This window comes from Trichechus manatus, unplaced genomic scaffold, assembly GCF_000243295.1.
Source record: "Trichechus manatus latirostris isolate Lorelei unplaced genomic scaffold, TriManLat1.0 scaffold00027, whole genome shotgun sequence".
NCBI lineage: Eukaryota > Metazoa > Chordata > Mammalia > Sirenia > Trichechidae > Trichechus > Trichechus manatus.
In genome coordinates, this window is record NW_004443963.1 from 2,214,423 (window position 1) to 2,241,214 (window position 26,792).

The 26,792-nt window shown below is 39.9% G+C and overlaps 1 protein-coding gene across 1 annotated transcript in view; it reads left to right on the top strand.

The window, feature by feature from the left end:
• Positions 1–220: 220 nt before the first annotated feature.
• MYBPC1 (myosin binding protein C1) overlaps positions 221–26,792 on the top strand; it is a 94,136-nt gene continuing 67,564 nt past the window's right edge. Inside the window, exon 1 of the mRNA XM_004373754.1 lies at positions 221–380. Coding sequence (XP_004373811.1) covers positions 356–380 — 25 coding nt within the window. The 5' untranslated portion in view covers positions 221–355. The remainder of the gene's footprint in view (positions 381–26,792) is intronic.

A 26,792-nucleotide genomic window follows, 5' to 3' on the forward strand; every position in this document is an offset into this window, starting at 1 on the left:
CGTGTCAGACAGAAAGAGAAGAGCAAGAAGGAGCACGAGGCTGCGCTGAATTTAGAAAGTTAGAGGTGTTCTCATCACCACATGAGATGGACAGGAGATTCCTTCCAGTAGGCAGAGAGCAGAGCGCAGACAACAGATGGGAGAAAGGTCCCCATAGCTGTCAAGTTCCAGCATCTTTGCGCTGAAGAAGGGGAGGTGCCAACATGACTGATATTCAGATCAGTATAAAAGCACTGGATTTCTCCCCAGCTGCTTGTCACACTGACCTGCACCATCTCTCCACTGTCTGTGGGGCTTCTGTCAGCTAGTACTGGAGGCAAGAAAACTCTTTGGAAAATAACACTTTACTGTGGTCATGCCAGAACCCATTAAGAAAGACGGTAAGACTCAGCCATAAACCTTGTACTTTTTTATAGTAAAGTGTGTTTATTTTGGTATTTATTTTTAAACAGATATCCAATTTTTAAAACAGAATGCAAAATAATGGAATTGCTGTGGTTTAAGGAAAGGATACTTTAGAATAAAAAGAACAGAGGAAAAAGATAGCAAGAATTTAACCAATTGAAAATTATCTGATAAAGTTTATGAAGGAATATTGACTAAAATGATCAAATTATAATTGTATCATTCAATTGCAAGGGATTCTTAAAGTGTAATTTAAAGATGTTAATTGCCAGTGGTGAACAGATTACATCTTGAAGCATATTTTCCTAGGCTCAATCATAAATTTTTCACCATGTGATTTGCAAGGTTGGGGAGGGGAGAGGGACCTTGGAATGCTTTCTTAAATGGTTAACAGATTTGATCATGGTTTCAAAAAGCAATTTGTGACAATATTTCCAGATTTGTTACCTTTTTTTTCATATACAGATGCAGGTATTTGTTACTTTTATCCGTGTTTTGGAACTTCCATATGTGTGACATTATTGATTTCTTACATGGAAAGAAAATAAAACACCCTCGTAAAAGAGAATACCTCTGAATATCACAGATAGATTGTATTCTTTCACTAGTTTTATGTAGATAATTTCATAAAATGTATAAACTTTTAAAAGTAATTAAACTGAAAACATAAAAACACTCTTCAGTCAAAAAAAATTTCCTCCAAAAACAAAGTTTCTTGTTTCTATGAGAAAAAGATTTGATCAGTATTTTAAAACTACCAATTAATAACATTATTAATAATAACTAATAAGTTAGAATTAGTAATTGTTAAAACTTACTAATCAGAAGAGATTAATAGCACAGTACACTGTTTAATTTTTAATGGAAATATCTTAAAACAATGCCATTCCATTCATTTTAGCTTTAATTAGTGCTCACTGAATATTTTTATTTCTGCAAATAAAGACAAAACAAAAAAAAGATTAGCAGGAGGCATAAAAGTCGCATTTAGCTTTTTCAACTTTGTCTTTAATTCTTAAAAATACCTTTTAACTGCTATTTTTGAGGTACCCTAAAACATATGCTACACATTGAACCCAAAGTTGAAATACTAACCAAATTAACAAAAGTCTTTTAAATGTATTTTCTTTATGTAATTAAGCAACCAGTGTTGACAGCCTGTGGTGATCAGTTTACAGGCTGGCTTTACTTAGGGGCGGAGGGCATTGATGGATGAAGTCTTCCACCCAAAATAACCACACCAAATGCATGCATTAATATGGGAACTTAATCCTGACATCGCGGGCAGCGAGTTCAACCCCTGCTAAAGTGTCTTATTTGTAATGCAAATGATTTACATGTGTATTAAGTGTCCTTTTTATTTGATCTGTCACTTGACTAGCCTCTTCAAAGCTTACTTGGATGGAATACATTCTGTTTCCTGGTTGAGAGTAGAATATTGTTTTAATTATCCTGAACTTAGGAGATAAATGTGCATTTGTTATTTTAAAGCCCAAATGCAACTGCCAGCAATGCTGAAAAATTAATGAATAAGGCGATGGGCTGTAGAGCCTGTAAAGTTAATTAAATTATTCTGATTGCTAGATGCTGTGAAGTTTTACTTTTTGTCTGACCACTCAATCTGATCCTCTCTACTTTTAGAGAGGGTGAAATTTTAGAGCTAGAAGGAGGAAAATATATCTTTCTTCCCCCTAATAAATCCACATGGATACCAAAGCCTCCACAATCTTTTTTTTTTTTTTTTTGGCTATAAAAGCACGGTTGCTATAAAAATACATAGGACTCCCTCCACCAAGGACAGTAATTTTATTCCCATGGATTCTTTGATTAGTTTAAATTTGAGTAGTAGGGAGTGGAGTAAAAAGAAAATTACAGATCTATTTAAAATCCTTGAGAAAGCACAGGCATTTTTTGTTTCCTCACCAATGCAACTGATTCAGAAAAGAACTGCACTTCGAAGAGTTCTCCTGGCGAAATCATTGCATTTTAATATCATTCACATCAGAATCATAAGGAGTACGGTAATTCATGTTAGCGTCGTCCTTGCACCTTCTCCTAACTGTGATTTCATTTTCACTGAGGTTGCTTTTGTTCCATATAAACATCCCTCTCAAAGATAGCCCCAAGTAAAAAAATAAGCCACCAAACTAATTCTTCAGAATCATTTCAAACTGTCGGCAGAAACCCTCCCCAAAACCAGGTTTCCCTAGCTCTGGCCAGTCTTCTTACCTCTGTTCCGCAGCTGGGAAAACCATGCCAGAGAGACATGATCATTTGCTGTGAATCTTCATAGTCTGACTTGGCTCTCCTAGGACCCAGGAGGACCTGGCAACTCCTCAAAAGAGGCTGAGTTTTCAGCACCTGAAGGTGCAAAGATGTCTTGCTCTACTGCCTCCCAACCTACAGTAGCCTAGTTCTGGGAGATTCATGTTGGGTCTTGGGAGAGCTGGTCCTTCTAAGCAGGAGGAAGAAGGACAGGTGCAACTTTGAACCTCAAGGAGGAAGGCTAATGGAAGTAATTAGTCAACAGTCCTTATTTAGATCCTTGAACATATTCTGGGTGGCCTGGTGACCATTTTTGTAGACAGAAAGTATTATTTTTAAGAAGCAGCCACTTCCCATTGCCCTCCTCTTCACCTTCATCTGCTGTGTATTTATATACTGGAGAACTGTATTATTTGTACCGTGAATTCCAGATAAAAGGTCTATCTTATGTTTTGGATTCATGCAGGACCTGAGGCTAGTAAAATTGTTATTTTAATCAAATACTGAGAAAGAATATGGAAGGAAGCTTCAGATTTGTGGGGATCTTCAAAAATGAACATTAATTTATAATACCAGCTATTAATTGAGCACCTACTACAGGCTAGTTACTAGAGTGTCAGAGATTATACATGACATAGCCTCTATATTGAAAACCCTTAGAGTCAATTACCCCTGGGTCCTACTGTGGAGGGCCTGTCAAAAAAATAATTTGAAATAAGGATCTCTTTTCCTGTACAAAACAAAATAATTGTATCAAATGAAAATAGACAATTGCAATAGTCTTTCTTCTATGGTAGAATCTCTAATAATGTGTTAGGAATAAAGCATTTACTATGAAGGGGTCTTAACCCTATAAAAAACTTTTTTCTCAGAATTTTACCTCTGCAGTAGGTGGTGATTAAAGCCATAAAGCCTGGTTCTTTAATATACTTAGACCATTGTTAACTGTCAGATTCTACAGAATCCAGAAAATGTTTCTTCCAAAACCCCGAGTTGAGGCCTTGACATGAATTTAACTTTTTGTTATGTGATACATCAAGCCCTGTTACATTTTATGTACTATACTGGGGGAAAAAGGCAAAGTTCCTCCTTGGTGCCTGTGTTGCCATTCAAGACATGGTGGAAGAGTCACTGTAGTTTTTTCATCTTCCTGTAAAAATTATCTTCTTGAAAACTCAAACATACAGCAAAACATAGGTCCAGTTATGACTATAAATTTCAAGGGGCTGTTCTGATAACATCTCAGAAATCAAAGCATAGTGTTGCTGCTACAGATTCTTTTGCTGTATCAAAATGCAGTATTTATTTTATCCCTCTATCTTGGTCTTGTCCAACAGAAATTTGTGGCAACACAGTAATGGAGAACAATTTTTTTCAGTCCATAGAGGATTTTCCCTCTTTTTTTTTAATCTTTTCACTTTCTATACTATGGAGCTTTTATCACATTTTAAACTTTTGCTGAGCCCAAAGCCTATTTGAATGTAGAGCACTGTTCATCACCTCTTGCCTATTTCTAAGCATATCTCAAGGCTTAGTCGTCATCAGAAAAGGGGCCCCGGACATGGGAAACTTCTCTCTCCTATTCACTTGTTGACCTTCAGTTTCCACCTGCATGAGACTAGATGGCCTATTTCAAACACCAAAATAAATTTGCCTTTGGAAAAGTCTACTTATATTTGTTGCTGTTAGGTGCTGTTGAGTCAGTTCCAACTCATAGCAACCCTATGTACAACAGAATGAAACACTGCCCAGTCCTGCGCCATCCTCACAATTGTTGTTACGCTTGAGCCCATGGTTGCAGCCACTGTATCAATCCATCTTGTGGAGGGTCTTCCTCTTTTTTGCTGACCCTCTACTTTACCAAGCATGATGTCCTTCTCCAGGGACTGGTTCCTCCTGATAACATGTCCAAAGGATGTAAGATGAAGTCTCACCATCCTCGCTTCTAAGGAGCATTCTGGCTGTACTTCTTTCAAGACAGATTTGTTCATTCTTCTGGCAGTCCATGGTATCTTCAATATTCTTCACCAACGCCATAATTCAAAGGCATCAATTCTTCTTCGGTCTTCCTTATTCATTGTCCAGCTTTCACATGCATATGAGGTGACTGAAAATACCATGGCTTGGGTTGGAGCCCGGGTGGCTCAGTGGTTAAGAGCTTGGCTGCTAACCAAAAGGTTGGCAGTCCAAATCCACCAGCTGCTCCATGGAAACCCCATGGGGCAGTTCTACTCTGTCCTATAGAATTGCTATGAGTTGGAATCAACTCGACGGCAATGGTTTTGGTTTTTGGGTCAGGCACACCTTAGTCCTCAAAGTGACGTCTTTGCTTTTTAACACTTTAAAGAAGTCTTTTGCAGCAGATTTGCCCAGTGCAACACCTCATTGGATTTCTTGACTGCTCCTTCCATGGGCGTTGATATTACTTTTATCTCAAATCAAGAAAAAATAATAATTTGTAGGAAGCTAGGGAGAAGACCTGGGGATGAGGTCGAAGGTTGTATTTTATCAAGGACAACTATTTTCCACATAACTTCGAGTGGTTCATTTAAGCCAAGTTGAGGGGTTGATGAGGAATTAAGAAGTTATATGAATGAATACCATGGCATTTTCCCTGATAAAACGTTATGACGCCATCCTGGAGATTTATGACATAGGTTTGGGCTATCTGTCGTAAGAAGGAATACTCTAGGGCAAACGCACACTAGAGAGGCTTAATACTTGGCAGAATCCTTCTTTTCAGTCGCCTGGTTTTATGACCGTCCGTACTGCACCTGTTAGGAAGATAAATAAAGGGCTGGCCAATTCTTTCCTCTCAAGCATCCTAAATATATCACTTAAAAAAAAAAAAAAAAAAAAAACTTTGGAAAAACAGGTTGTATTCTTACTTCCCTTCCAGTAAGTCTGAAGAAGGCTCCTTGTTCTCAGGCCTTTCCAATAACAGGGCAGCCAGGGTAAGAGACTTGGTGAAATGATCTAAAGCAGCGGTTAGGTTCGCTGGCTGGCCTTCAAGAAAGGAAGAAGTGAAACACTTATAATCCTTTATTCTCTCAATGGTTCATTTTACTTTGGCCATGACAGATGATATTTAAACACTTTATTTTAGGCTCCTCATGAGCACACAATTCACAGGGAATCGCCTATCTAGGCTGAAGTCGCTTAAAAAAAAGAAAAACGCTTGGGCGCAAGAAATAAATCAATGAGCTCTTTAAAAACCTGAATGAATATGAAACAATGTTTTTGCCATACTTTTGTAAACAAATACATCCTTGTTTTAAATTTTAGAGAGTTGTGGGAGAAGGCTGCCTTAAAAGAAAATTATTGCTCGTTTTCACAGCCCCAGAAAGCATTTTGGTTACTTTTGCTGAAACTTCTTATGATTATTTTATTTCAATTTTATTTTTAGTCTCTTTCAGGACACACTGAAAGGAATTTTTATTATTTTTAATAGTTACTATTTTTATCTGCACTCCTCCCTAACGAGTCTATGCAACCTATATTAAGAGACACAAAATACTTCCTGGCAGCCAATTACTTTTGTGGTAATTCTAGACTTCATCTCTAGACATACTTGGGTATGTTAGATGATTTTTAAAAAAAAGGATTAAAGTGCAGGCAATCAGAAATGAGTAGAAAATTTGTAATTTCATGTGTACCTCAGGGGAGGTGACCGCGGCCTCTCTGTTTTTATTTCATGTCAGTTCTGATGGGAACAGATGTCTTTTGTAGAATCCTTGGTTTGTACAGAGTATCGTACCCTGGGGAAACTCAGTAAATGCACAGAAAGGTAGCTACTGAATCACAATGTTTCTGAGTGAGGTTAGTCATGAAGTAGCAGTTATTTGGAAACCCTGGTGCTGTAGTGGTTAAGAGCTACGGCTACTAACCAAAATCCCCAAGGTGCTCCTTGGAAACCCTATGGGGCAGTTCTACTCTGTCCTGTAGGGTCAACTATGAGTCAGAATTGACTCGACAGCAGTGGGTTTGGTTTTTTGGTATTAGTAGTTATTTATTCAAGAGCAGTTTCCTAAGATTAGAGGCACAGTGGTTAAGGAAGATGAAACAGTGAAAAAGAAGAAAAGAAGACTTTATTACTTAATTTTCTACCTGTATGCAAATGATCTCATAACCAGAGAGAACAGGGCTTCTGTCCCCACAGCTTTTTACAAGGACCAAACCAAAAATATCAAATCCATTGCCATCTCGAGGTGATTCTGACTCTGGGAGACCCCATGTGCTGCACAGTAGGACCACACTCCCTAGGGATTTCCAGGCTGTGATCTCCTGGCCTTTCTTCTGAGGCACCCCTCAGTAGGTTCAAACCGACGACCTTTCAGTTGGTAGCCGAGCGCTTAACCATTTGTACCATCCAGGGACTCCTTTTACAAGAACCAAAAACCAAACCGAACTCATTGCCATCATGTCGATTTTGACTCATGGCAACCCTATGTGCTTCAGAGTGGAACTGTGCTCCACAGGGTTTTCTTGGCTGCAATCTTATGGAAGCAGATCGCCAGGACTTTCTTCCATGCTGCTACAGGGTGGATTTGAACCAGTAACCTTTTGGTTAATAGCTGAGAGCAAACCATTTGCACCAACAGGGACCTTTACAAGGACAGTGCCCAGCAAATTAACGTGATGATACTATCTTGTTGCACCCAAGTTTGCTCTGTGTGGATAGGCCAGTTTTAATTTACAAAGAATATATTTGTTTTGGACAACCACACAGATAGGCAACAAGCCTAATTTCAGGATGTTTCCATCCATGGGGCACATTATTTACTGGCTTTCATATGTTTTCAAGATTAAAGTTCTGGATTCTATCAGATGGGGGCATGAAGTAGGTGATTTGGCAGAGGGAGGGCCAGGGTTATTGAATCATCTGCTAATTTCTCTCTCTAAAATGAGTTCAGAGCCCTAGTGGCACAGTGGTTAAGAGTTCAGCTGCTAACCACAAGGTTGGCAGTTTGAATCCACCAGCCACTCCTTGGAAATCCTAAGGGGCAGCTCTACTCTGTCCTATAGGGTCGCTATGAGTTGAAATCAACTCGCTGGCAACCGGTTTTGTTGTTGTTATATTCCAGGGAAGGAGCCCTGGTGGCGCAGTGATTAAGAGCTCAGCTGCTAACTGAAAGGCCCACAGTTCGAACCCACCAGCCGTTTTGTGGGAGAAAGCTGTGGCAATCTGCTTCTGTAAAGATTAAACCAAACCAAACCCACTGCTGTCAAGTCGATTCAGACTCATAGGGACCCTGTAAGACAGAGTAGAACTGCCCCGTAGGGTTTCCAAGGAGCAGCTGGTAGATTCAAACTACTGACTTTTTGGTTAGCAGCTAAACTCTTAGCCACTATGCCACTAGGGCCCCTCCACACAGATTACAACCTTGGAAATCCTATGGGGCAGTTCTACTCTGTCCTACAGGGTCCCTGTGAGTTGGAATTGACTCCACAGCCACAGATTTGGTTTTGGATTTTACACTCCAAGGTTTCTGTTGTGTTCCCACTGAAATGTGTCCTGTCCAACCGGTGGGTCTCCACTTTCTAAGGAGCGAGGATAATTGTTGTTTCTTCACTGTTCCCGTGTGAGGCCTGGCTTTTCCCACTTAAACCAAAACACAGTTAAACATGTAACTATATCCACTGCCAAAGGTTACAAGGCTTGGGTTTGTGGGACATTCAGATTTCTCTTCCCACCATGGGGATCTGGCAGGTGGGGTCTCCTGGGGCCTAAATTTTTCTTCCATAACCACAAAGAACTCTCCCTGACCACATATGGATGCAGTGAGTGATTGAGTGCCGCTGTGTTTACTGCTGTGGAATTTTATTTTTATGACCCCCACCTGGCATCGGGCCTCTCCTTCCTCTATTTTTAAAAAGTAACCCAGTGTGAGGCCCAGCAATGGCTTGGGGCAAGACCGTTAGGAGATTTATCCTATAACCACAAAGAAGAGTGATGGGACTGTGGTTCTGCTCTGGAGCAGACCCCAGGAAAGGCACCATGACTAAAGGGGTCAGCAGTGAAAATCACTTTTGCAATAATTTCCTTTTGGCCTGTGCTAAATTTTTAAACTTCTTTAATCTGAGTAATGCTTTTCCTGTACCACCACGCCCATCTAATTTAAATTTAACCTAATTTCCTAATTTAAAACATAATAGTGATAAAGAGCGGAATGATCAGATTTTAGCAAAAAATCTTGTTTTCATCCATGTTAATAGTGAGATGCCACTTGTTGCTAAGTAACAGTGACTGTATTTTAATTCTCTTCCTATGTGGAGTGGCATCTTGTATTGAAAATTTGCGTTATTAGAAGAACATAAGAACAAACAGACTAGGAGAGTGGAAAAAAAATAAAAAAACCTCTGTGGATTCAGGAAAATTCCATCAAGCTGAATAATGAGTCATCCAAATTTACATAATGTATGCACAATTAGACACCATCTATTCATATAACCTTAGAGCATGATCCCTGCCAATATTTGGCCAAACCAAAAAAAAAAAAAACAAACCCATTGCTGTTGAGTGGATTCTGACTCGTAAAGACCCTATAGGACAGAGTAGAACTGTCCGATAGGGTTTCCTAGGAGCAGCTGGTGGGATCCAATATTGCGCCACCGGGGATCCAATATTTGGCCACAGTAAGCAAAAATGGATTAAATTGATTGAATCATTCTGAATAGTTGGATTTTCTGGATAGCTAAGGATTAATTTAGTTCTTTAACCACTGAACCTTATTATTGCAATCAATTTGAACAGAAACATTTCTAAATTGCAATACATTATTCCTTGCTTTTATAAGCAAAATACAGTGAACATTATTTAACTTTGTCTTAAATTAGATCGGTTATTATACCGTGTGATATCCTGAGACTTGAAATGGTTTGCCTTTGTGTTAAATGGGCTCTTACTGACTTGTATTTTGAATTTTGTCCAATTTGTCATAGCTTTCCTGTTTCATTCCTTGCTAGGAGGCTGTTGTCTTTTTTTTGTTACTTTTGTCAGTCACTATCTGAAGGTGCTCCTCCCCCTACCCCTTACTTGTTTGCTATCCACTCCCTGCCTGGTAATTCTTTCGGCTTAACAGGGCTGGGGCTAGGGTGAAGCCATAGAGGCACCTAGGGCCAACATTTAAGGAGGGACTCACTCTCAGGGTTGTGCAAGTGCAGGGCCGGCCCCTGACAGTGAGTGCCTCCTTAAGTGTGGCGCCCCAGATGTGTCACTAGCTTCACCCTAGTCTGGCCCCTGGGCTGAGTGAAGTTAAACCTTAAAGGGAGTTAAGGGAGACTCTCTGGTGAGTAAAGCCTGGGACTTTTAGTGCTTGAAACTTAAGACTTGTCTATTTTCTCTTCAGAGGCACTTTTAATTTGCTTGTTCGTATCTGCCATCAGGCCAGAGCTTGATAATGAGGTTGCTAGAGAGCTGAGTTCTAAATAGAAGAGGTGGCACTAGAAAATATTGCCTTTTGTCCTTATTATTGTGCACATAGAAGAATAAGTTAATGCCCCTCAAACTAATTTATGGTTTTGATTTTGACTGCGTCTTTCATTTTATCAATCAATGTTGCATATTTTTTCCCAAATGAGGCATATGAAATGTTGTTATTGTTGTTAGGTGCCATTGAGTCAGTTCCAACTCATAGCGACCCTATGTACAACAGAATGAAACACTGCCGGGTCTGGCACCATCCACATGATCGTTGTTATGCTTGAGCCCACTGTTGCAGCCACTGTGTCAGTCCATCTTGTTGAGAGTCTTCCTCTTTTTCGCTGACCCTCTACTTTACCAAGCAAGATGTCCTTCTCCAGGGACTGGTCCCTCCTGATAACATGTCCAAAGTACCCGAAACGAAGTCTCTCCACCCTTGCTTCTAAGGAGCATTCTGGCTGTATTTCTTCCAAGACAGACATGAGTTTATTTAAAAAAAAAAAAAAAAAGCACACACACACACAATTTTTAAAGAAGATTTTAACAAATTCTAAGCTAGAAGTTCTCAAATTTTTTTGGTCTCTTCTCAGATCCACATGTACTCTTACTAATCATTGAGGAACCTGAAGAGCATTTGTTTATGTGGGTTATGTCTCTCAAAATATACTGTATTAGAAATTAAAATGATACAATTTTAAAACATGGGAATCCACAAGTACACTTTCTTTTTTTTTAATTGTTGTTTACATTTAGTCTCCCATACAAAATTTTATACATACATTGTTATTTGACCCTAATTGCTCACCCCATTCTGCGACAGCACACCCCTCCTTTCCACCCCTGATTCCCCATGTCCATTCAACCAGCTCCTAACACTCTCTGCCTTCCCATCTCACCTCTGGACAGAAGCTGCCCCTTTGGTCTCTTGTATCTACTTGAACTAAGAGACACACACTTCATGAGTATCACTTTATGTCCCACAGTCCAGTCCAATCCCTGTCTGAAGAGTTGGCCTCAGAAATTGTTTTAGTTCTGGGCTGATACAGAATCTAGGCGCCATGCTTTCCAGGGTACCTCCAGTCTCAGTCAGACCATTAAGTCTGGTCTTCTTACTAGAATTTGAGTTCTGCACCCCATCTTTCTGCTGCTCCATCAGGAACTCTCTGTTGTGTTCCCTGTCAGGGCGGCCATTGGTGGTAGCCGGGCACCATCTAGTTTTTCTGGTCTCAGGCCGATGAAGTCTCTGGTTTATGTGGCCCTTTCTGTCTCTTGGGATAATAACAAGTATACTTTCTAATAGCTGTAGAAAGCAGAGCCATGCTAAAAAGGCAAATAATATCTTAGTATTACTATGAAAATAGTTTTGACCTCATTAACTCCCTAAAAGTGTCTCAGGGACTCTTGGCAATCCCAGACCATAATCACTACTATACATCAGTTTATAAATTGAGAACCACAATTATAAATCAATTTTAAAATTGCCTCTAAAAGGTATGTAGTTTCCTTAACTCCCAAGATACAAAATATACAATTATAACTGTGAAAACATTAAATTAAATGTTAATTTATGTCCAGATTCTTTATCTTTGATGAATAAACAATATGGCCAACAAAAATGCACTGTCTTTTGTGTTTTGTAGGTTTTTTTGGTGACACAATTAATATAATCAACACCCAGGTGTTATGAACATCCCCATGCAAACAAGATTTTATACTAGTTTCCATTGTGCCACTGTGTAGGCATTTGAGGTCCAGGCTGGAACATGTATGCAGTGCCAGACCCACTATCAACAGGGGATACATCTGATGGTACTTATTACAAATTTAATCTAAAAAGGAAGACAATTTGCTATACTACCAAACCAAAAACTAAACCAAACCACTGTCATCAAGTTGATTCCGACTCATGGTGACCCCATGTGTTACAGTGTAGAACTGCTCCATAGGGTTTTCTTGTCTGCCATCTTTATGGAAAGGAGTCATGGCGGTGGAATGGTTGAGTGTTTGGCTTCTAACTGAAAAGTTGGCAGTTCAAATCCACCCAGTGGTTCTGTGGGAGAAAGACCTGGCGATCTGCTCCCGAAAAGATTACAGCCAATAAAGCCCTATGAGGCAGTTCTACTCTGTCACATGGGGTTGCTGTAAGTCGAAATCGACTTGATGGCACCTAACAACAGTAACAACACAATCTTTATGGAAGCAGATCACCAGGCCTTTCTTCCACGGCAGTGCTGGGTGGGTTTGAACCACCAACCTTTAGTTTAGTAGTCGAGTGCAAACCGTTTTAGCCATCTAGGGACCTGTGCTACGGTACCAAAAGTGACAAAACAGGAGCTGGTCAGGTAGAGCCTTAATCATCATGTTTCCAATACATAAAGCATTCACATATTTTATTTCAAGCCTAGAATCTGACTCTGAGAATATAAAATAATAATTACGAATAACATACAATTTTCTCCTGTACCCCAAATTACCAAAGAATGATTTTAGAACATTTCTTCTTGAAATTAAAAAAAATTTTTTTGACAAAAATCCACACAAAAAAACTTATAATCCTACCACTCAATGATAGCAACTGTAATTATGTTCTTCCTGTCTTTCTATGCCTATATAATATATTTACGTAATCTAATTATATGCTCCCCATAAATTAAGTTGCACACGAGGGCCCAAGAAACATTTTATTTTTGAGTAGGTCAAACAATGTACTATTTAAGACAGCAAGCCCATGGAAAAAAGAGAACTGGGTTGTTTACATTGTTTTTAGTGTACAGATACAGTAAAACCTGCAAAAGTAAAACCAGTCAGAGAAGGAAAACTCAAAAATATTTTCCAGTAATAGAGAGCGATAGAGAAGTGGTAAGATTGCACCCTGTCAAAGGCAGAAAACTTCCGAGACCGGGAAAATAAGGCAGTCCCGTCGAGTTCCAGCTCTCACAGGTTTCACTGTTCGTACATAGACAACGAGAGAGGCAGGTTAATGTTTCTTGAAAAAAAAAAAAAAATTCTCCAAGTTGCTAATCATGAAATCTTTGATCACTGAAAATAGAAATGGACTCCGCTGGAGAAAGCCAAACCTTTTATGGCGTTTACTGGGTTCCGAGTCTTTCATCAGCAGCAGCAGCTCAAAGGCTATTCCATAGCTGCCACCAGTGCCCGTCAATTAGAATGCCCTGGCACACGCTATGCAGGCGTGCCATTGGCGGCATACCTGTGCTGCTTACAGTAGGTGGTCATAGGAAAAATCCACCATAAATAGACCGAACCCTTTGAAAGCATCTCAATGTTGCAGAGGGAGAGAAAGTCTACATCTGTGAGTTAGACAGGATTAAAGAAAACCCGTCCTTGCCTAAGAAGGAAGAAGCTACCTTAGCTGCTGGGTCAGAATCCAGTTAATTTTTATTCTACCCGTGAAAATATTTCCTTGGGCTTATTTTTTCAAAGAGTATCTAGATTCTTCTTTTTATTCAAAAAAGTTTAAGAACAGCAACTTATAAATTCCTGCCTCTTTAGGCCATCCTTCTGGTATGTGTTGTAGCAGAGACAATAGGGGTTGGAATCAAGTCGATCCCAACTCATGGTGACCCCGTGTACAGAGTAGAACTGCTCCATAGGGTTTTCAAGGCTGTGACCTTTCAGAAGCAGACTGACAGATCAACAGGCCTGTCTTCAGAGGCGCCTCTGGGTAGGTTTGAACTGTCAACCTTTAGGCTACTAGTCGAATGTTTAACCATTGTGCAACCCAGGCAAATCTAGGGGTTGAGGAAGGGAACAGAAAGTCACTTTTATTCACCTGGCAGAAGAGTCCCACAGAATTCCCCATGGCTTTTTTTTTTTCCGTAGTAAGTATATATATTATTGGAGACCAGGTGGTGCAGTGGTCAAGAGCTCAGCTGCTAACCAAAAGGTCGGCAGTTCAAATCCACCAGCTGCTCCTTGGAAACCCTATTCTACTGGAATAGTTCTACTCTGTTGTATAGGGTCGTTATGAGTTGGAATCGACTCAGTGGCAACAGGTTGCGTTTGGTTTGGTATCTATAACTGTATATAACTATATCTAAAAAACATCTGCCATTCCAACATTTACGTGTACAATTCAATGCCATTAATTACGTTCATCATGTTGTACAACCATCACCACTATCTATTTCCAGATTTTACCATCACCCTTAACAGAAGGTCAGTGCCTTGTAAGCAGTGACTCTCTCTTTCCCCACCCCTCCCACTCCTGGTAACCACTAATAGCCTCTGGTCTCTATATATTTGCCTGTTCCAGGTATTTAATATACGTGGGATCATACAATATTTGTCCTTTAAATAAGTAAAAGTACAGCAAGACCTCACCTCAATAAATACTTAGAGAGCTTACCGAGGGCAGCTGCCTCCTGACAATTACAAGACTCTTAAGGTTAACAAGGATCTGAATAGGTGAATGACAGTTGTTACTTGCTAAGGAACTGGTGAGACAGGTACCTTGACCTGAGTTGCTTCTCTCCTTTTCCACTCCAGAGTTTTTAAAGGGGGCGGGGTGAGACGCCTTAGAAAGGCCTGGGAGGTATTGTTACTGACAGCCACAGCTCTAGCACTAATTGCTCTCTTGCTGTTGTTAGGAAACAGAAGATATGTGTTGACATTAAGAAGAGATCTAAATGATGGAGTTTGGGCAAAAGCCTCAGAGTTTTCAGCCAGCGGGAGGGTCATTAGTGGAAGACATAGCGTTCCTTGTAGGTAACGCAGACCAAGAGAGCTGCCCATGGAGTGCCAGGGGACAGCTCTTGATTTCTTGGCAGCCAGGAGAAGGGGCTTTTGTGTGGGTAGGAACAGCTTGCCAATCAACTATATTTATGGAGCACCTGCTGTGTGGAATTTGAAATGGAAGAGGAAACAGGGGTCTTGTCCTTAAGAAGCTTATGATCAAAGGGAGAAGAACAGTCCTCATCTACTGTAAACCTTTTAGCATTCACAACCACATTTGAAATGGGAGAAGAATCAGTGATAATTTAGGGCATGGTCTGAGCCTGTTACCCAAAGTGTGACTGGTGGACCAACAGCATCAGCATCACCTGGGAGCCTGTTAGAGATGCAGAATCTTGCACCCCCAGCTCCCAGTCCAGACCTCCAGGGTCAGATTCTTCAGTTTAAACAGATCCCTAGGTGATTCACACACACATTGCATTTTGAGAAGCATTTGGAGGGTCCACAAAGGTAGTGAATCTTTAACTTTTGAGAGAGCAGAGGAACCTGGTTCAGTGACTAAACTGATATAGGATAGGGCAGTCCATTTACCCATGAGCTTCTTAAACACAGGGCTCTCATCTTAGCCACTTTTATAACCCCATGCCCTTGTTAAATTCATAATGGGAGCTCAATGGATTCTGGTTGTACGGGTGCACCTGCATATGGTCCCTATTCAGTGGCACTGTGAGAACTGCTGTCAGTACTGTTATACAGGTACCCAGTGAGTTTTGGGGAAATGCCAATGATTTTCTAAAGCAGTAGGCAAAGCTGGGCATGGCAGAACCTCGTTAGAGACCAAGGTATGAGTTAAAGAGCAATGCATGAGCATTTCCTGAGACTCACCCTATGATGGCTGGTTTTTGGTCTATGTCATACTCTGCTTGGCCTTCACCACTCCTGATTCCCCATCTTGCCTGGAATTCTTTGTTTCAAATGCCCTGAAACTGCTGGGAGTTCATTTTCTCATATTCTTTCCATCTCACCATAAGTTCATTACTTACCAATTTATCTACCTATCTATCTATCTGCATTGTACAAATTCTATAATGACACATGCATTTTATTGAAATCAATTACTGTTACTCTTTAAAGTAGGGGTGTGAGTAGCCTGTCTCCTCTGTCCAGTCTCCAGATGCTTCCTCAGTCCCCACACAAATTCTAAATATGTTCAAATGCAGTCCATGGTCCTAGAAATAAGACAAATAACTTAGCAGGCAGCCTGTGTGGAAAGACAGGAGTGCCACTGTCACAAGCATGTCCAAGTAAAAATTATAATAACTATGAACACATGAGATGTATATAGTATTTACCTTTTTCCTAGCCCCTGTTAACACATTCATTCCTGCCAACAGCCCCTGAGGTAGGTACTGTTATTATCTCAATTTCATAGATGAGTAGACTGAGGCACACCCACTCCTATAGATAGGGCAACATCCATATGAGGGTACGTGTCTTTGAGAATAAGACCAACCACTTTGATGGGGAAAATGCAGTAATATTTCTGAAAAGTCAACCAGCCCACTTCTTTTGACTCAGTTGGTGTGAAAGCTGAGAAGGGTCATACAGCCCAGGCTTTGAGTCAGGCAGGGCCTGGCTCCACCTGTTATGGGCTGTGCGACCTTTCAGCGCCTTAGTTCCCAACTGCAAAATGGGGATAATTATAGTACTGACTTCATAGAATTGTAAGGAGTACTAGAATTAATGTATACTAGGTCCTGGCATGAGGTCACCATGAGTTGGAGCCAACTTGACAGCAGCTAACAACAAGTCCTGGCATGCAGTCGGTGCCAATACGTGCTTGTTATCATTTATTTATTCCTTCATTGGCTGCTAATAATGGAGTCTCTGTGGTTTTAAGAAGGAAAAGTTCTGGCTCTGCCTACTTATCAGATGGGAATGCATTTTCCTATATCCATTTCCTGCACCCGTCCTAAAAATATACCACCATTAATGTTCTATAATGGTCCTGTAGTTCTGACTATCTGATACAGTTGGCTGTTGAAGACCAACATTCTGTGGATTTGTTTGAAGCTGAATTAAGCCCTTTAAATTATTTTGGTGAGATTTTGTGCCTATTGTACAGAACATTGGGGCTACAGACAAAATGGAAATGAAGAATTCCCATTCAGGGCACATTTATAGTTTCAGTGTCCAAGATGACTCTCTTTTATTTATTTGGTTAGAATTCACTCTTGGTCTTGCTTCCAAAACAGGATTTTAGGCAACCACAGCTTCCCTTGCAAAATGGGCCTTTGTTTACATAGACACTGGGAAAGTGTAGTCAATTTGTAGTTCATTAACTATCACCAAAGAAGTCCTTCTTAATTCTTTTTTTTTTTTTAATCAGTTCAACATGCATTCAATGTCTTTTCAGCAATAAACTGAGGTACCCGGGAAAAGACTGTCAAAGGACAACAATGGTAATAGTTATGGCTGTTAATTAAAGATCCCTTTATATATGCCAGGAACTGTGCTGTAAATTTCACATAAAATTAGCATCCTAGGAGAGCATTTTTTTTTATTATTCCTATTTCACAGACAAGGAAATCGAGACTGATAAAGATTAAGGAATTGCCCAAGATTACACCACTAATAAGGTATAGATTCAGGATTCAAGCCTGGGTCTGTCTGACTCAATCACATGTAAAGAAAAAGCAGGAGGTTCTGTCAGGGAGAAGAATATTGCTCTTCTCACTGGCAGAAAGGTCAGAAGGTGAACAGAGAAACAAACTTTAGAATGGAGAGTCCACTGGGGCATAACAAGAGTAGGAGGGAATGAAGTGCCCACCAATCATGAGTCTGAATGCTAACCTGAAGAGTGGACCAAATGGTTGGCATCGAGTTGATTCCAGCTCATGGGGACCCCATAGGTGTCAGAGTAGTACTGTGCTCCATAGCGTTTTCAATGGCTGATTTTTCAGAAGTAGATCATCAGGCTTTCTTCCAAGATGCCTCTAGGTTAGACTGGAACCTTCCAACCTTTTCAGTTAACAGCCAAGTGCATTAGGCCTTTGCACCATCAAGGACTCCAACCTAAAATGTGTAGACCTAACCAAATAAGTGATAGGGACCCTCTCGGATAGAGTAATGGATGAAACACAATTGTGAGATAAATAATTTCTACAGCTCTGGAAAATAAGACCAAAAGGCAGAGAAACTTGTCCGTAGAGAGAGCTAGACAGAGACCCTCAGTCACAGACCCTCAGGTATCTCATGACAATGGCCCAGTCCAAAAGTAATGTGTCAAAGAAACTGGACTCTCACTCTCAGTATTCTGATACCCATGTGCTGCAATGCAACACCTCACCCAAAGCCAAGAGGTTTCCATTACTGCGTCCAGACCTCTGAAAATAAAATGCTTTGACTGAGAGTTTTGTCTTCTGATGGAAGCAGGCACCAATGATCCTCTCCATGACATGGTGAAGACACAAAAACCTTTCTGTCAATGCCATTTAAGGGACAACTATGCTTTCACTTTATCCGCGAAATACAGCAATCCCCTCCAGGATCCCTTCTGCCTGTCTGTAAGGCTATGTTTTTCTTCCTCACTTACTATATACTTATCTATGGTGATCTGCATGAAATGCTTTTTCTTATTAAACAATAACTTGGAGTTTATACCTTGTGTAAAAAAAAAATGAGCAATGGGAAAAGACATGGATGCATGCCGGCAGCTCTGCCTCACTCATTTCTTGCTTTCTGTTGTGGTATAATCTATTCATTTCTCTATATTTTGGAAGTAAGACCAGGGATGAATTCTAATCAGACTAAAATAGGCCATGGAGCCTAGACATAGAGATGACTCTTCAGCCAAACTGCTCATTATGAGGCATTGTCCTTCCCACTTGGAAATAATCACCTGTGGAAAAAAAATGTGGAAAATCTTAGATAGTAACAAAGATAAGGATCCCACAATGTGCCAATAATACAAAACACTTCTGTCTTTGATAATTTATTTAATAATCAAATGGAAAATACTTTAAAAGGAAATCTCCTTCATTAACTGCCTCTTCCTGCCCTGGAGCAGAGGCAGCTGGTGTACCACCAGTTAACCATCAAGTAGGCTCTGATTCATGGTGACCCAGTCTGTGTCAGAGCAAAGCTGTTCTCCATAGGGTTTTCAATGCCTGATTTTTTGGAGGTAGATTGCCAGGCCTTTCTTCTGAGGTGCCTCTGGGGAGATTCCAACTTCCAAGTTTTCAGTTAGCAGCTGAATACATTAACAGTTGTACCACTCAGGGACTCCAATGGTGCACACAGCACTAATTCCTATCTGGGCATCCATAGGGATTCACTGGGTACTGTGTGGGCAAATTCTATGCTCTTTGGTCATGAGTATGCTTTTAGTTACTTGGAAGGATGTATATTTTCTTTAACAGACTTCACAGCCACACTACTATACAACACAGCACATCCAAAGTCAGGTATGCACCATTAGAATTACACTCAAATTCAATAAAGCCTCAAAACCAGAGCTTTGCAAATTTTGGATAAGTGTAGGTGAAAATCTATTCCAGGCATATGCACTTTAGGACTATGAGAGGGGAGATTCTATTTCCCAGTGAACAGCAGCTTGCCTTCTAATAAAATGAAGCACCACAAACCTAGACCGTGCTGGACTCATGAGAGTGGGGCAAGATGGAGACACTGTGGGCCCTTGCTCTCTGGAATAGGAGGGTCCATTTGCTGAACACTAATCCCACCCTAGACTCCACAAAATGTGTTCTCTACAACTGTGTCTCATTTCATTCTCACACTAACCCTATAGCTAGGTGTCATTGGATCATTTTCCTCGGTTGGGAAACAGGCTCAGTGCCATTAAATGTCTTGCTGCTACTTGAGGAGATAACTAAATGGCAAGGATAGGACTGGATCCTCATTGTACCCGTGTTTTTTCCATCACTATATTATATCACTTCCTGGAAATCTATATACCATTTAGGCCCTCAGCTCACACCATACTTCAGAAAGCAGTGTGTCTTGGGCCTCTTTATGCCACGTGGTTGATTCTTTTCCTGCTCCAGTCCCTCTTGCCAATACACATGGGTAAGATGGCGGCCTGGGGTTGAGAGCTGCCTGGGGCTGTGGAAAGTAAATTTTTCTGTGATAAGTAAGCCTAACAATTCCATTTCACTTTTTGTTTCTAGAAAATGAAGTGCCAGCCCCAGCTCCAGCCCCAGCTCCAGCCCCAGCTCCAGTCCCAGCCCCGCCCCCGGAACGTAAGTAAAGACACTGTCTCACATGTTTGGGCTGCAAATACAAAGCACCCATCCCAGCATTACTTGCCCTCCGTTGAAGCTTTAACCTTACTCCTACTAAGAAGAGAAGTTGAACGATGATAGTTGTGATAGGTTTATAATAACAACGCATTGTGTTTACATAACTCTTTCAGGCTATCTGATTTGGATGCCACTTCACATGTGAAAACCATGTGATTAAGTCTTATAAAACTCTTAAAGTTATGCAAAAAGTTGTTGTTATACCCATGTTTTACAGTTGTATAGGCTGAGCCTGCAAGATGCTGAATGATTTGCAAAGCTTTTTCACATACAGTGAAGGGCACACAAAGCCCGTGTCTTTCTTGTAAGAATGGAGAGAGGATCCCACCTCAGTCCTGGGAAGTCAGCAGCCCCTCTCCAACTCATTCTATGGCCCATCAAACACATCTAGGAAACTCTTTAGGGAGTCTCCAGGAAGTTGAGTCCTTGGTACCCTGTTGTCCACCAGATGGCAACAAAAAAAATAATGAGGAAAGAGACCCAGTGAAATCCTTGGCAATTAGAGGCAGTGCCTAGGGACACACAGTAGGGGAAGTCTGCTTTTACATTCACACAGACGTAAGGCAGATAACAGGGTTGGAAGAATGACAAGTGCAAGGGAACTGTTAAACTCAACGTGGCCCTTCAGAATCATCTGCCTGCCCCAGCCAAATGGCCCTCAAGAGGGAAGCAACCAAAATCATGTGCATTTTCCCATGAAGACACCAAAGCACCCCTTCTCATCACTCTTCCTCCTTGAACAGGATGAGAAACTAGCATCTCTTCAAGAATTATTCAGTGTGCATTTACCACGCACACAACCCTGTTCTAATGCTTCAGAAGGATACAGAGCTATTTACCATTTGGTAGACATATAAGCTTACTGGTAGTTAAGATACAGATAAACATACTTTACCAGACATAGATGGGGACTCTAAATAAAAACACTTCCCCTGTTCTCAGTTTGTCTACAGCCAAGTAGAAAATAAAATACAACCTGGGAAAAAAATTAAAAATGCAATCACTGCATTAAAATGTTAGGCAATACTATATGAACCCTCACAAGGCTGTATGTGATTAAAATGCAGGTTACTTTCATCAACAATGTGGTATAAAGTCAGACGGTGGGAGATCACTGCAGGCTGGTGGAGCCCTGGTGAAAAAAAGCAGAGTTTGAATAAGGCCTTGGTTTCTGGCCTTTTTTTTTTTTTTTTGCAGGGAAAAAGGTTAGGGGATGAGGACAAAATTAGGGGATTATGAAGCTCTTCCACCCTGGAGATCATTCTGTAGGATGGCAGTTTGAGAAATCTAACTGCTGATAGGAGCCCCTTTGTCCAGTTAAGAATACTAGATTCACACGCTCAAAAACCTAAAAGAGTGCAGAAGACAATTGCTATACGTCAAAATGAATGGAACAGGCTCGGCGCCGTATGAGTTTAAATAGGGGCAGCTGAAGTTTAGTTTTCTTTAGGACAGATCTTAAAACCAGTGTACATGCGTGACATTCTTCCGAGGATCTTCTTGTTCCTTGGTATATTTTCTCTTTGCACACACAAATTTATTTTTGCCAACACTGAGAACCTACAGACCATTATAGACAAAACTTTTCCCTTCTGTTCTTTGGATCAGTTGCTGTGGCTGGACCACTATAAAAAGTTTCCTTTATTATGCCATATTTCATATTCACTGCACAATATTGACCACCTACGGTCGTTGAAAACCCTATGGAGCACAGTTCTGCTCTGAAACACATAGGGTCGCCACGAGTCGGAATCGACTCAACAGCAACTGGGTTGATTTTGGCTTATTGTTAAAATAAGTCTCCTCCTAAGCTCTGCTAAAATTGTCCTACTTATTTAACTAAGATTCAGATCCACTCACCAGTCAAAAAAAAAAAAAATGAGAATTCAGAATTAAATTCATTTTTTCTTACGTATACCGTAAGTCAAACACCATTTGCAGATGTCTAAAGTAATATGATTCTGAACAGAGAAAACTGTAAACTAGATAATCTTGATTGATAAAATCTGATGTTTTTGCTCTCATATTGCATTTATTACCACTCAACCCAGCCTGCTGTTGTTAGGTGCCATCGAGTTGGTTCTGACTCATAGCAACCCTGTGTACAACAGAACGAAACCCTGCCTGGTCCTCGGCCACTATCACAATCATTGCTATGTTTGAGCCCATTGTTGCAGCCACTGTGTGAATCCATCTTGTTGAGGGTCTTCCTCTTTTTCACGGACCCTCTACTTTACCAAGCATGATGTCCTTCTCCAGGGACTGGTCCCTCCTGATAACATGTCTAAAGTACGTGGGACGAAGTTTCACCATCCTTGCTTCTAAGGAGCATTCTGGCTGTACTTCGTTCTTCTGGCAGTCCGTGGTATATTCAATATTCTTCACCAACACCATAATTCAAAGGCATCAATTCTTCTTTAGTCTTCCTTATTCATTGTCCAGCTTTAGCATGCATATGAGTAGACTGAAAATACCATTTGGGTCAGGCACACCTTAGTCCTCAAGGTGACATCTTTGGTTTTTAACACTTTAAAGAGGTCTTTAGCAGCAGATTTGCCCAATGCAATATGTTGTTTGATTTTTTGACTGCTGTTTCCATGGGCGTTGATTGTGGATCCAAGTAAAATGAAATCCTTGAGAACTTCAATATTTTCTCTGTTTTATCATGATGTTGCTTATCAGTTCAGTTATGAGGATTTTTGTTTTCTTTATGTTAAGGTGATCCAACTAGAAGATTAATATATACACCAAAACATTTTCTTTGAAACTGTATATACTGTACAGTTACATATTTTATACCCTATCTCCTTACTATAATATTATCTAGAAGTGCCAACTATGGGAACACCTATATAGGTGGAACTTCCTTAGAAGTTTCCTTGTAGGGATCTAAAATGCAGTGAATCACATTTTATACCAAATTCCACTTCAGCATTTTATAACATGGTTCCAGTATACCTAAGAGTATTTTAGTAAAATCTGTATTGCATGTTTCTATGTATACTACTTTTTCCAAAATGATCAGATTTGTTAATTGCTTCTTTAGAAGTTTAATATGGCTCTAAGTTATAATTCTCAAATCGATAATTCAGAAACAGCATAAAAACTTGGTATATGTGGCATCATTTGTTGTCATTAATTTCCTCCATTCCCCCCCATTGCTCATCACACGATAAAATGCTTTCTTTAAGAGACTTTCAAAGATGTGTTTGTACTTCCCACACAGAACCAAATAAAGAGAAGGAGGCCGGAAACAGACCAGCAAAAGGTGAGCTGGAGGGAGGGAGAGTGAGGCTGAATTCAACCAAATTAGAAGCAGAAAGAGGTCAGTGCGGATTGCTGTGGGGCCCCCATGGAATATATCTGCATTGTCTTTCATCAGTGTGATTTCAAGTTCTTTACTTGCATCTTATCTGCAGGACCCAATCAGTGTAATGAAAAATGGTGCTTTGATAAATTTCTATTACATACTTTTCTAGAAGAAAAACAACGATTAAAAACATCACAAGCACTTGCTGAGATGCCAGCAAGCTAACTGATAGTTTCCAAGTTCCAATGTGCATGCTAAGGGAAAGAAATATCTGATCTCCTTGGGATTATGCCAATTCGGAAAATTAATCTGCATCATCCAGATTTTTTTTTTAAATGGAATGTTTCACATTATACTGTGTGAATTGTTCCAAGTTTCACCAGTAACTTGGAAGGTTAGCATCTCATTTTGCAACTCTATGTATTCATGCCAATTTATATGATTTATATAGCTCGTTAATATAACTTTAAGCAAACATCGTGTTGCTCCTTATTGAATTGAAAATTCATTTATTTTTGTAATATTATTCTATTTTTAGTTTATATGGAGATAGTCTAGTTTTAGAAATTAAATAATCTTTATCATGTACTGCTCTGAATCAGTGAAAAACTAATTCCCTTGTCTCCCCATGGAGGTAAGTTATTACCATTACCAACTATCTGTCTTAAACTAAGGCATGTTAGAAAATTTTCACAGAGGTAGATTTGACAATTTTGCTTTAAATGTTTGTATTATCATTTGTAAAAGTTTGCTTTTTATTTGGGTAATGAATAACATAGTTTAGGTTTTGGAATAACCAATTATTTCCTAACGACTCTGAGGAGTTTCTCATTTTTCTGGACATCACAGAAAAGCATGTTAAGTATCTCTTTATTCTTACTATGTCATATTTTCTTACCTAAGTCCTATATATTGTTGTCTCTTGTACGTTAGTAAAATACTTTTTTTCTTTCTTTCAGTACATTGGATCACTTCTCTTCTAACTTGAATTTACACTCTCATAAATGAATAGATAATGTTAGTACATCCACTTTGTCCTTGACCTTCAGTGGCTCCCATGGATAGTAACATGAATACTAATCCTGACCACGTGGGCCACAGTCTGAAGGTTATTTGCTTATGGAAAGCAGATAGTGCAAACTCCTAGAACTCCTTCCATGAGATGAGTTCAAAGAGGTTTGGGATATGCTGGCTGAAGTTTTTGTAACATTATTCTCTGCAAAGCTCATGCCATATACCTCTGTTTCCAAATTTGGAAAGGTGCTTGGACCAGGCTGTAAGGCTCAACCAATAGAGCAGATGATGTAATCCTAGAGGGCAAGCTGTCAAAGCTTAAACAAAGCCTGTGCCTGAACTTTAATCTGAAAAATCACCGTATTACATCTCTATGCTTAAATGAGAAAATGCCTTTCTATAAGTTAAAACCAACCAACCCGTCAACCAGCCAACAAATAAGAACTCTTCTCTTTATAGAGAACTCAGTATGATGAAAGAGCAAGGCCACATGACTATGGCATCCTGAAATTAGTAGTAATTTTTTTCCTAACACTTGCAGGAGTTAAGCAAGGCCATGGCCACATACGACTGCCCAAGTCCATTAGCTGCCATATATGTATTTGTCCTACATACCTAGGAAGCAAATCAATTTAGGGATGCAAAATGACATCTTTAAAGAAGGTAGGTCGATAGAAGTTATTTTTAAATATGAAGTCTTCTTCAGTTATTACCCATTCTCATCAAAGACATGGAAATTTCAAAGTAAATACTTAAGCCAAATGTAGATGCAATAATCATTGCTACATCTGTATTCACAGTTAAGAAGCTGTGCATGGATATAGATTGGATTGACTGATGCAACAGAACTCCACTCCAGCAATGACGAGAATGTCCTCCCATGTCCTCACCCACCCCCAACTCACTCTAACTTTTTTTTTAAGCATCCAACTCAGATTTCACTCCTCAGCACAGCTTTCTAGCTCACTTTCATCTCCCCTTCCTTCTCCTAATTTCTCTTGGACCGACTGCCTCTGTCACTCAACCCCACTTTTCTCCACTTAATCACGTATTTATGTTTGACTCCTTTCCCTGCCAGGTTGTAAGCTTTTCGACAGTCAGGCACCATGTCTTAACACCTCTTGCATCCTCTCATCTCATTTCTTCCAGCGTCTGGCAGAGAGCTGCACACAGCAATCTCCTAAATAAATACTTGCAGAATGAATGAACAATTGAATTTCCATACTGGCTTAGCTGCTGACCATGTAATGGAAATCTCAGTAGATTTTTATTTCAACATGTTTTCTGGGCAGGAGAATGGACATACTATGCATACTCTGAGTCAATAAGGGTGCAGAAAGAGGCACCAGTGCTGTGCATTTTGAGTGCTCATCCTCAGAACTGATGAATGATTTCTACCATAAGACCAACTCAAAGTTATTGAAAATGGTCATGCCTGGATATTAGTACATTTTCAGCACTTTAGTTAGCCCTCTACCTAATAAATATATTCAGTTAATGACTCCATAACTGTTACTATTAAGAACATTATTCACAGAAATGTAGCCTAATTGTTCCCAGATCGCCTGGAGTTGTTCTGTGACAGCTTCGAAATGTTCGAAAAATTTTTGTAGCCTCAGAGAAATATCTGGTTCCTGTATCAACTGCATAAGGCGTGTTTGTGATTAAATTTGCCAACTTTTTCAGCTTTACAAAGAGGCTCTGCCTGGAATCAAATGATTTCCCAGGAAGGAGTTGTTTTTGTTTTGTTTTTTGTTTTAATTTTGAAATAATTACAAATTCACAGGAAGTTGCAAAGATAGTACAAAGAGGTCCCTTGCATCTCTTTACCCAGTTTACCCCAGTGTCTACATCTCAGAAATTATGGTACAATATCAAACTCAGGAAATTGATGTTGATACAATATGTATATATAGGTTATGTCATTTTCCCACATGTATAGGTAGATTCATGTGACTACCACTGCAAACAAGATACAGGACTATCCCATGACCACAAAGCTCTCCTTCATGCTACTCTTTTTTTTTTTTTTTTTGCTTTATTTTCCCAACAATTTCTACACGTACAATTCAGTGACACTGATTACATTCTTCAGGTCATGCAACCATTCTCACCCTCTCCCATAACATAAACTCACTGCTCTCTTTCCATCTAATCTTTCGAGTTGTTCTCGTCAATTTGATCACACAGACAGTTCTTAAAAGAGCACAATGCTACAGGCAGACATTGTTTACTAGCTAAGCTAACTAGTGTTGTGTTTTTTTTTTTTTAATTGTACTTCAGGTGAAGGCTTACAGAACAAATAGTTTCTCATGAAACAGTAGTACACATATTGTCTTATGACATTGGTTAACAACCC